The sequence below is a fragment of the Condylura cristata genome, unplaced genomic scaffold (genome assembly GCF_000260355.1).
Source record: "Condylura cristata isolate star-nosed mole 26May11 unplaced genomic scaffold, ConCri1.0 scaffold00011, whole genome shotgun sequence".
Classification (NCBI taxonomy): Eukaryota; Metazoa; Chordata; class Mammalia; order Eulipotyphla; family Talpidae; genus Condylura; species Condylura cristata.
This window is the reverse complement of record NW_004567112.1, coordinates 35,450,284-35,461,678: the sequence shown is the minus strand read 5'-3', so window position 1 is coordinate 35,461,678 and position 11,395 is coordinate 35,450,284. Positions and strand designations below refer to the sequence as shown.

Genomic DNA, 11,395 nt, shown 5'->3' with positions numbered 1-11,395 from the left:
ACAGAGACCAGAACCTGAGAAACACTGACATTTGAGGATCTGCTGGAGGCGGCAAGAGAGAAAGAGCAGCAGTAAGAGGGAACCAGCCCATTTGCTCCTTATTCTGCCTTGTACCACCTGCAGGTAGGGCACCTGAAGACTTTTTATAATGTTTTATTAGGGCATAAGAACTATGAAAACAGAACTGAATGTTTTGCTCCATCATATAACTATCCTTCACCTAGATTTCTGGCTCTATCCACCTTTGTTATCTAAGTGTTTGTAATTTTAGTCCATCCCTTTTGAAAACAGAGTGTAAATGAAAAGATTGGATCTAGGAGCTTTGGTAGTTTTTGACAGAATGGATTGGAGAGGATGGTGGGGCATTGAATTTTGGTCTTTATTCAGACTACCTAGCTCCTGGGCAACAGTTGACTGATGACAAGCTGAAGAAAAGGTCAGCTACTTCTCAGCACGTGTACCCTATGCTTGTCTCTTGCAAACAAGGCAGAGTCACTACTGGAGCTGGCTTTCTCCTTAGAAAAGCCTTGACAGGGTTTCACCCTCCTTCCCTAGGCTGCCATCATGCTGAATAATTGGCAGCCCATCTCAAATTTGTGACCCTTCTGGGAGTAAGCCCTTAGCCCACAAACCACCAGAGGATCTCCAGTCTTTATTATGATCAACTTTTATTATAGAGACAGACTGAACTCTTTTGCATAAAGAAATCTCTGGACTGGGTCAGGGAAATCCACCTGCTGAAGGTCACTACCCAACTGTCCCTACCTCTGCCTCAGCTGTGTGCTCACATGCTAGCTACATCTCAAGGTTACTGGAAACAGCAGAGGCTACTGTCCCTTGGGCCAGACAGGTTGTGTCAGGCCATGCTAGCTGGGATGCCCACCAGGTCACAGGCGCCCTGTCTCCTGCCCCAGTCGGTTGTCCAGAACCTGGAGCTGCCGGAGGAAGCCCGAGTTGGGGCAGATAACGCGATGGGCCTGCACTGTCTGGATGGCCTCCACCAATGTCATGTTCTCGCAGACCATGAGGAAGGCCAGGACCACTGTGGCAGAGCGGCTCACACCCATAGCGCAGTGTACCAGCACTCGGCCTGCAGGGAGACCCAACCCAGTATCAGTCACCTGCCCTTGCACCACCCACCCCTTTGGGAATCAAAGATGCTCCTGGCCACCTTTTCAGCCCTACCAGAGCATCCTGGAGTACTGACACTGTCTTCATTGTCAGATGGGGCAACTACGGTCCAGAGAGGGAAGAGACTGGCTCAAGATAGAACAGCAATTTAGTGGCAGAGCTAAGGTTAGTAGCTGGCATTCCCATTACCTGACTGAATGTGCTTCTTCTGGCTTACTTTGCAATATTGATGGTGGGGAGGAGCAGTATATCTGGAGTCCTCTAGGTTTGTAACAGAGGGTGTTGACTACTGCCCTCCTCTCCCTCCCCACAGTTCCACCCTTTCTTCTGCCCCTGTAACCCCGTGCCAAGCCTTCATTTTAGAGGAGCCTGGCAGAAGCCTTTGCTAGGTCTTATACCTTCTGTCTAATACCTAGCCTCTGACTGAGGGATATGGTTACACTAACACCCACACTGGACCTTAGCAATATCTGTGTTTGTTGGTTTCCATGTTGGTCCTGAAGGGAATGCCCATTAAGTGGTAATAACTAATTGCCCCGTGGAGTTTGAGGGTTACAGAAGGGATGTATGGCACTGGACACCCATCCATGCTACTGAAAAAATGGGTAGGCCCAGATCCTACCCATCACCTCCACCCCCAGCCCTGGCTCACCATGGGGAACACTCAGGGCAGTTCGGATGTATCTAGCAACAGGCAGAAAGTAGACACTAAGATCAAAGAAGGGGTTGTCATCGGCCTCGATGCCATAGTACTCCAAGGCCATTCCACGATAGAACTTGGCACCTGTGTCCACCTGAAACTTGCCCGCAGCGACATTCACCACATGGGTGATGCCCAGCTGGGTCAGCTTATTCTTGTCTCGGGCTGCATACCTGGAGGGAGAGCACAGGGGGAGTTGAAGGGTAGGAGGGAGATCTCGCTGGGTCAGCTGTGGCTGGGCTGGCATGGCCCCAGCCTCTTCCCTCCTCTGCTGTTCCCCTCAAAGGAGAGAGAAATGGAATCTTGACCTGGCCTGGGGGGAAGGGGGTCCTCTAGTGGATCCCCTTTCACTCAGGATCCCCTTTCACTCAGGCTAACATTTCTGGAGGCAATTTAGCTACATGCATCAAAAGCCCTAGATATGTACATTTTTTTGCCCCAGCCAGTCTCCTTCCAGGAACTTAAAGAATACAGCATGCACCCATGGACATATGTAAACTGGATCTAATATATTTAAGATAGTAAAAAAATGGGGAAATGTTGTTAAATAAGAGATTGAATAAGCTTAACAAGATACTACACAACCACTAACATGTGGTAGATGCAGGTAAATAAGGGAGTGTGCTATATTGGGAACCTATGAAATGTAGACTAAAAGGCAGAACACTTAAAAATGCTTTAAAAATATGTAGTGTGAATAGTTTAAAAGCTTTCTAAATAAAGCAAATTATGAAGGGGGATTGGGAAGAGGATGTTTTTGTAAAAATAAGTATTATGAAAAAGCATATTTGTGTATAGTTCCACATGCATTTTTTAAAATGTCAACTAGGATTTTTCTGACTGGTTGTGTGTATGTGAGGCATTTTTTCCTACTGCTGATAACTCACTGATTCATATTTTCTAAATTATAAGGAAATTTTCTAAACTTTATATGTTGACCCATATTTTCTAACTTTTAAGGAAAAGTTAACTTTTACTGGCAAAATGATTCGCAATCCTAATCTTTCTGTGTACATAGAGTGACTTGTGTATTTTCCCAGAACACATTACTGCAAAGTTCCTAAGATCACTATCCATAATAGCCAAAATGTGTGAAAACTCAAATTTCTGTAACACAGCAGAATGGATGGGCCACCATACATTCCCACCATAGGACACTGTAGAGCAATGAAAATGGCAGCTGCACATGGTAACATGGGTGAATGGTAAAATTTTGAGCAAATAATGCCAGGCACAAAATATGAGTCCATTTATAGAATTTTAAGACAGGCAAAAATACAATGTTAAGTATATATGTAGTAAAACTGTTAAGAAAAGCAAGGAAGTAATTATTTCAACTCTAAGTAGTTATCTACAGGAAAAACAGATGATGATGATAAGGGTATAGGAGGCACCCCTGAGGTACAAGTAATGTCCTATTTCTTTATCTGGGTGATGCAACTATTCAGAAATGCTCTGTGTAGTTTTCCCATGTGTATTCTATCTCCACAATGAAAAGGAAGGTAGGGGTCTCCCTAGCAGCTTAGAGGTGAAGTCTCAGCACTATCACTTTATGGCCTGAATTCAGCCCCCAGCCAGGGAGCTGACCCACATGGCACAGCAGACCGGACTGGTCCACTGCTCCCCTCAGCAGTGTATTTCAGTCAGTCTGTCTGTTCTGCTCCCCACTGTCTCTGGTGAATCTTCTCACTCCCTCTGCAACTCTGCAATTTATTTTCTTCTACATACAAATAAATAAGTAAAAATTTTAAAAATGAAAATGTGGAAAGATAAAAGAAAGGAGGCAAAGAGAATGCCATCTCTGCTCTCCAGGGCTCCTGAGTCTCCCCAACCCTGCTCCTTCCACTCCCCTCCCCCCGCCCTGGAGATTTTCTCACGCATCTCCCAGGAAGAGGTTGGGCCAGACTTCATTGATGTGGCTCAATGTAGGAGTCCGACGAATCCATAGTAAACGCTGCAGCGAGGCCAGAGTGGGTGGCTGGTAGGGGGACATTCGGACCCCCCCGTGGATCTTGGGCCTCCGAAGGTCCTGCTTCTGCAGCGAGTCCATCCTAAAACAGAGTGAACACCAAGATGGCTAGGGGCACGATCCCCACAGGCAGTCCAGCTGGCAGGCAACCCCAGGCATGGCCCAGTTGCCACTGGGATGCATGGGAAGGACCTCAACTCTTTCAGATGAGGTTATTAACCAGCTCAACTGAGGCCTAGACCCTTATTCCAGGTAACAAGGGAGTCAATTCCTTGCCAATGCTTTCGAGCTGGGACACCTTCTCCCCTGCCCTGTTGTTGGGAGCTTTGGCCAAGGGGCCCTTGGAGTTCCCTGGCTGTGGTAACCAGTCAGTGCCAAACGCACCCCTAAGTCACTGGGGCTTTGTAGGGATGGAGATCTCAGATGACTGTGTCCCTCTGAGGGTACTGTGGAAGGCCCCACAATCTGGGCAGTTCATCTCGAGCTCCCTCCTCTGCTGCTACTTCTCCAGAGGTCCCCAGGCCCCCAGCCCCTCCCATTTTCAGGTGCATGGAGGCTGCCCCTCCCTAGGGTGAGGGAATGGAATAGTCACTGATACCTGCTAGCATTTCCATATGGAGTAAAGCTAACACGGACTAAAGCTAATGCGTCTTATGGGGGATTGGTGCCTCACTCGGCGGGGTCTCTTTATTTACACTGGAGGAAGTTCAGAGAAATTTTTAAAATAACTTTCAAAACCAAATGCCTGATAAGTAGCAAGTCTGGGGTTTTAACCCACTCTTTGCGTCTTGGCTTCTGTCCGCCTTCCAGTTGCTGCCTTCTACTTATCTTTAGGGACACCAGAGAGTGGTCACTAAGCCTTCCACTAAGCCTGGTGGTGGTGGTCCTGTGAGCCCTAGCCCCTGGGAATTTCCTCCTTACCCCCATGTCTCAGGCCCGTGTTTCAGGTCAAGCCTCATCCTGCTGAGCTGGGTTGGGTCAGGAGTCAGCTGCTTGAGGGATTCCGAGACCCGGCAGAGCTGTGATGGCGGTGGCACCAGAACCTGGGGCTGGTGCTGTGTTGGGAAGGAGTACTTCTCTTGGCTAACTGTCCCTGATCCCCTCAACCAGTGACTAGGGAAGGTACAAACTGGGAAGACTGTCTTTTTACTTTGGTGGGCAGTGCCAGGACCAGAAAGAGAAATAGGCACCCAGGAGGCCACGGGCTTGGCCAAGCTCACCCAGTGGGCTGCTGGTGCGCAGGGCGGGAGTGAAGACCCAGTTTTCCCCTTCATCTCCCACCTTGACCTCTCAGGGCAGGCTACGGCCTGCCACCTACCTAGGGCATTGTCTGGGACTGGGAGCAGGGGTGTGGGTGTAGGGTCAGGACTCAGCATGCAGCGGAACAGGGCTGAGGTAGGTTCCACTTAGAATGCAAACGTTGTGAAGCGCCTAGAATTCCAGTTCCTCCCCTTGAGGTCCCTGGGAGTGGGGCTAAGCGTGAACCTAGGCCATTGTGGACAAGGGCAGAGTCCTTTCAACCCCTCCCGTTCATTCTGTTTATTATCTTTTTGGAATGAAGATTCTTGGGCCTGGAAATCCCCATGAAGACAAAAGGCCACCTGAAGTGTGGGAAGGGAGTTTTGGAGGGAGGGAGGAGAGCCAGACAAGGTCTTACTTAGTCTGTGACTAGGACCTAGTCTTTGCTCTCTAATGAGTTTCTTTTTCATGTTAAAGATCCTGGCTTTGCTAGATTTTCAGCAAAAAAGTCTGTGGGTCTGAGCTGAGAATGAGAGCAATAATTGGGTATGCTGTAACTGCAGGGTAGAAAACTGCAGGGTGTGTCGGGGTTAGGGCCCCCAGGCACCAGGATTATCCAACAGCCACACTTGTGTCTGGAACCACCAGCTGGGTCCACCTGAGCCTCCGGCAGTACCAGATGGGACTTTGGGAAGAAGCTTGGCATGGGGTAAGGCCGCCGCCCAGTGGCCAGTCGGTGCCTCGCAGCCCAGCTGTGCCTACAAGCAACAACCAAGCTCTAGTGGAGACAAAAACTGGACGCTCCTCCTCACCCCTCAGCTTCTTACGAGCTCTAATGCCAGATTTGGAGAATGGGGTCTTTTCCTTAAACTTAGGGGTACTCTTTGTCAGATATCACCTCGGGCCCCACTGCTCATGATGGGTACCCCCACCTAACTGCTCTATCCCACTGTCTAGTGACTCACCCTTTATCCAGATATACCCAAGGAGCAGAGTCATTGATTTTTAGCCCCCACCAAAAGATGACTACCAAGAAACCCACTGATACTTCTTCCCACATCTCCTTAGCCACTGCAGGGTGATACATGAGCGCAACATCCAGTAAGGAAAGGTTGAGGCCTGGCCCTTTTCCCTACTCACTCTATGTAGCCCTCATGCTGCTCCTTTCTGCATTTCCCTCATAAGCTGAACAGCTGCTTCTGTGGGCAGTAATTTTTGTGTTCCTGTGTTGTAATAAATTTATGTTTACAAGTTCAGACACCTGTTTTCTTTCTTTTGGTTTTAAATATCTATTTATTTATGCATATAAGAACTGGGGTATAGGCCAGAGGTGCAGGGGGATTGACCAGAAATAGAGGAGGGAACAGAACAGGCAGACTGACTGAAATACGCTGCTGAGGGGAGCAGCAGGTGATACAGGAGAGGTGTGCTGTGCCATGTGGGTCAGCTCCCTGGCTGGGCTCGAACTTGTGCTGCCCTGGCTGTAGATAGCTTCACAGTGCTGTGCTTTAAACATTTGCATCACCAGGGAGGGCCCCCAGACACCTGTTTTCTGTCTTAGTATTGCTTTTCCACTCTGTGATGCTCACCCTGTTATCTCTGTGTCTCACCCTCTCACAGGTGCTCTTGCTCCCCACAGCCTCCCAACACTGCACCCTGCAAGCTGACAAGCTCAGGTAAAGGTAACAGCCTCCCCATGGCAGGGGTTACTGGTGGGCTACCCACCTCCTCAGCTGCAGCTACAAGAGATATTCCCCCTGGCCCTCTCCCCTGATCACTCTCTCTGCCTCTTACTCCCCAGGGAGACCAAACAGGACTGTGTCCACAGGACAGGTGGGGTTGGAGACCTCAAGTCAAGACAAATGTGGTGCCTGGTGAGGGAATTCTCAGAGGGTGCAAGGCAGGCTGCCCGCGAGGAGCTGCCAGTGCACTCAGCATGCAGGCCTTGGAGGAAGGCAGACCTGCAGGTCTGGTACTTGAGCTTGCTGTTTTTCCGAGCCAGTTTCATTGCTCTGAGAATGCCATGAAATAAGAAGGGACCTTTCACAGGCTGTCTCATGATAGGTGCCCAATAAACATTATGTCCTGCTAGTGTTGTCACTGTTATTATTGCTCTTACCCTTCCAAGCCATTGGTCTGGGTAGAGAATAACTTCTCCAAAGGACAATGAGGTTTGGTTTCTATCTCTGTTTCCTGATGTTTCTCTGTCCAGCAATTATATTCACCACTATCTAAGGATGTACTATGTAAAAGACAGGGCTAAGTATTTAAATTTTCTTATTACTCTATCACACTACCCTTGTCTGATAATATAATCATCCACATTTTACAGGTGAGGAAACTGAGGCTCAAAGAGATTAAGCAATGTCCACAAGATCACCCAGCCCATAAGCATGGCTGCCAGGATTAAAGCCCAGGTCTTCCTGACTTTGCTACGCTTTGTGCCTCTTTGTCTGACCCAATCTGTCGCCCAGGAAAAACCCCCAACAATACACATAGACACAGGTGCCCTGGCCCTCATTACCCAGCATGTTCTATGGGCTTCCTGAAATCGGGGTGCTCACCCACCTATGGGGGTATCTGATCCAGACTGTGGTCTTCTCTCTCCGGCACTTTGTGTTCTCTGCTTCCAGCCGCCTGACTGTACAATTGATGCTGTTTCTATTTTTTGATTTGAGTTTAATTATAAAGCATGATGTACTGTTTCCCTTTTGTGGCCTCCCCCAGCCACACCCAACTCACCCACTGGTCCCATGGCATGGTCAGAGCAGCTGCTGCTGGCCCCATGACCCTTCTTGTAGTAGAGGTAGCTTGACAGGGGTCTAGTTGTGGTGTGTCTGTATTCACATTTTGATTCTGGGACAAGAAGGAAGACAGAATAAGCCATCTAAGTTTCCTTGGACTTCAAGGGTAGTGTGGGGGCATGGTAGGAAGTCAGAGCTAGAAAGATCTTTATTTTTAAAATAAGATTTGGCCCTCTCTGGTGGCGCAGTGGGTTAAAGCGCAGCACAAAGAAGCTAAAGCCACTTCAGCATGAGTTCAATCCCTGGCCCTGGGGTTGATCCACATGGCACGGCAGACCTCTCCTGACCTCCTGCCCACTGCTCCCCTCACCTACCCACTGCTCCCCTCATCCCCTCAGCAGTATATTTTGTCAATCAACCTGTTCTGCTCCCCCACTCTTTCTGGTTGATCTTCTCACCCACCCCTGCACCTCTGCCCTGTACCCCGGTTCTGTATGCATAAATAAATATATTTTAAAATAAGGTGTATTTTATTTATTTCTGCATACAAAAACTGTGGTGTGTGTAGGCCAGAGGTCAGGGGTTGGGGGAGTGAGAGAGACAGTGTGGGGAGCAGAACAGGCAGATCTACCAAAATATATTGCTGAGGGAGCAGCATTGGTGATAACTTGACTTCAACCCCTGCACCACCAGGGAGGCCCTAGAGCCAGAAGGGTCCAGGAGAATCCCACATGCAGTCCAGAAGGATTCCTAGGAGAAACCCTCACTAGCCAGTGTGTTTTCCTTAGGTAAGTGTACCTCTAACAGCCCACTGGGGTTCCCATGAGGACCCCACACTACTACAAAGCCCACACCAGTGAGCTTCACTTAGACAAGTGCGCCCTCATCAAGACAAGTGGGGTTCCTATAAGGAACCCACACTAGCCCCACAGGGTTCACCTAGGTAATTGCACCCTCACAAGCCCAGTGGGTTTTGAATGAGATCCAACACAGACAAGCCCAGTGATGGGTTCATGTCATAATACACCCCAGGACCAGGTAGGTTTCCTCTAGGCAGGAAACATAATGGGCCCACAGAGCATTCATCAGGGAATATGAACCCCCACTGGTCCAAGTGGGGTTCCCCTAGATAAGGGAAAACTGGTCTGGGGGAGTTTATATTATGGACCCACACTGGCCCAAGAAGGATATCCCTAGACTAGGGAACCCACACTGCCCCAGTGAGGGGGGGGTTCATTTTATGAATTCTGCTGGGAGAAGTGGGGCTCCCCTAGGCAAAAGAACCCACACAGGCCCAAGAGAGGTTCCACTAGTTAAGGAAACACACTGCCAGTAGAGAGTTTATCAGGGCATATGAATCTCTCACTGGCACAAGAAGAATTATCCTAGGCAAGGGAACCCATATTGGAACACTGGGGCTCCCCTAGGCAAGGCAGATCTCATGCACTCTGTGAGGGTTTGTAAAGGCCTATGAATCTACCCAGGGTTGATTGGGGGCTCCCACAGTCAGGTGATCCACCCAGAACTGTTGGGCTCCTCTGTTAGCTTAGTGAGATAATAGTCTGGTTAGCTCTTTCCATTTTCCTCTGAAGACTGGGGGCACCAAGCTGTATGCCCTTGGTAACTAATTTGTAAAACAGCACTAACACCTTGAGTGATTTGAGACAGGAAGGCCGGTTTGATGACTGATTGTAAAGACCCGGCAGGCTAAAATGAGGGATGAAGGCCTCCCTGGTGGCGTAGGGGTTGGAGTTGCTAGCAAACTGTCACCAGCCACTGCAGCATGAGTTTAGTCCTGGTTGGCAGCTGGCCCACATGGCATAGCAGACTTCTCCTGTTTTCCCTCTATCACACTAGCAGTATATTTTAGTAAATCCACCTGTTCTGCTCCCTACTCTGTCTCTGGTGAGTCTTCTCATTTACCGCCCCTCTGGCCTATGTTGGAGACTCGTTGTCCCTGATCATGGATTAATGGGGGACAGAACAGGCAGGGTCTCAAGGTGGGAGCAGCGTCATCGAGGGAGATTCCGAGAAAAGGGGAGGAAAGGAAAAAAGGGGGAGCGGGTGCAAGGAAGACAAGGGAATAGGAGTTAGGTGAAAGTCTTCCTGCTCTGCCTTCAGCAGAGGTTTATTTTATACATTTTAAGCAGGCAGAGGGATGACATTAGCGTATGAAATGGGCTGAGATCACAATCACCTTTTTTCTAAGAATAGTCTGGGGTCATTTTGACCTTTAGTTGAGATTATAACATTTTAAAAATCAATCTTTTTTTTTTTTTAAGGTTATTTATTTGTGCATACAGAACTGGGGTACAGGCCAGAGGTGTAGGGGCAGTGGTGAGAGGATTCACCAGAGACAGAGTGGGGAGCAGAACAGGCAGATCAATGAAGTACACTGCTGAGGGAGCAGCGGGCATGTCAGGAGAGGTCTGCCACACCATGTGGTCACCTCCGGGGCAGGCGGGATCAAACTCATGCAGAAGCGGCTTTAGCTTCTCAGTGCTGTGCTTTAACCCGCTGCGCCACCAGGGGGGGGCTTTAAAATCAATCTTATCAAGGTTAAAACAGGTACATAGATTCACAAAGTTTAAGACTAATATTACTATATTTACCACAGTGAAGATTAACCAAAATAAAGTCCTTATCTATTACTTAACGGCTTTCATTCTCATAGAGACATCCAGGGGGTAAAGTAAGGGCAGGAAGAGGAAATTTCTTGTAAATCAAATTACAGTAAAGTTCTTTGAAAAACTTGTTAGAAAGTTTAAGTGAGTTTCCTTGAAGTCTAGACAGTAGAAAACCTGATTAGTTCTGCATAGGCGACTTGGGTGAATTTCCATATCTAAAGACTAGATAGTAGAAAGCTTGAGTGGTTATTTAGAAACTGAATAGAAGGCACTGTGAGATAGAGTGATAAGATTTGGTTTTCCTCCATCCAGGCAGTGAGAGACACTCTGTAGTAACAGCCATTTGCTTTTATTGATCAGCCAGTTGTTTAATGACTTTTGACTTCAAGAGGAATTTCTCACCCTGGTGCAGTGCTTGCTTTTCAGGGCCAGGTAGCACCTTACGAGGCTGAGGCAATCCAATTGTAAACTGAAGGTTGCTCAGAATATTTTGATATGATTATACAAAAAAGGGAGGTCATAACATAAGTTAGCGTGGAAAGTCTGCTTTTTCAGAGCATTTGCCCTCCATCCGTACCGTGTTGGTCGGCAGAGGTTGTATAGCTTGTGTCAGGCCTACATCCCAGCTCTTGTATGCATAAATAGAATAAATAAATCTTTAAAAAAAGAAAGAGGATGATAGGTATATGTTTTTAAAATAGTGGTCACGGCCCTCCCTGGTGACGCAGTGGGTTAAGACGCAGCACTGCAAGCTAGCCGCAGCCGCTTCAGTGGGAGTTCAATCCCCAGCCCCGGAGGTGACCCACATGGTGTGGCAGACCCCTCCTGACCTGCCCGCTCCCCTCAGCAGTGGACTTCATCAGTCTGCCCATTCTGCTCCCCACTCTGTCTCTGGTGAAGCCTCTCGCCACCCCTGAATCTCTGGCCTGTACCCCAGTTCAATATGAATAAATAAAATTAAAAAAAAAAAAGATAGTGGTCACCT

General features: G+C 48.4%; 1 protein-coding gene across 2 annotated transcripts; it reads right to left on the bottom strand.

Annotated features, from left to right (window-relative positions):
• Positions 1-887: 887 nt before the first annotated feature.
• Positions 888-7,672, bottom strand: LOC101637680 (dual specificity protein phosphatase 13). Of its 2 annotated transcripts, none has more exons than XM_004680748.1 (4): positions 7,608-7,672; positions 3,709-3,882; positions 1,784-2,004; positions 888-1,090 (listed from the first exon to the last, which is right to left on the bottom strand). In XM_004680748.1, exons 2-4 carry the CDS (start codon positions 3,879-3,881, stop codon positions 888-890), a joined length of 597 nt encoding a protein of 198 aa, XP_004680805.1. In that variant the 5' UTR covers position 3,882; positions 7,608-7,672. The 2 variants fall into 2 exon arrangements, with proteins under 2 accessions (XP_004680805.1, XP_004680806.1); XM_004680749.1 differs by lacking the exon at positions 7,608-7,672 and adding an exon at positions 6,765-6,781.
• Between the last annotated feature and the right edge of the window lie 3,723 nt (positions 7,673-11,395).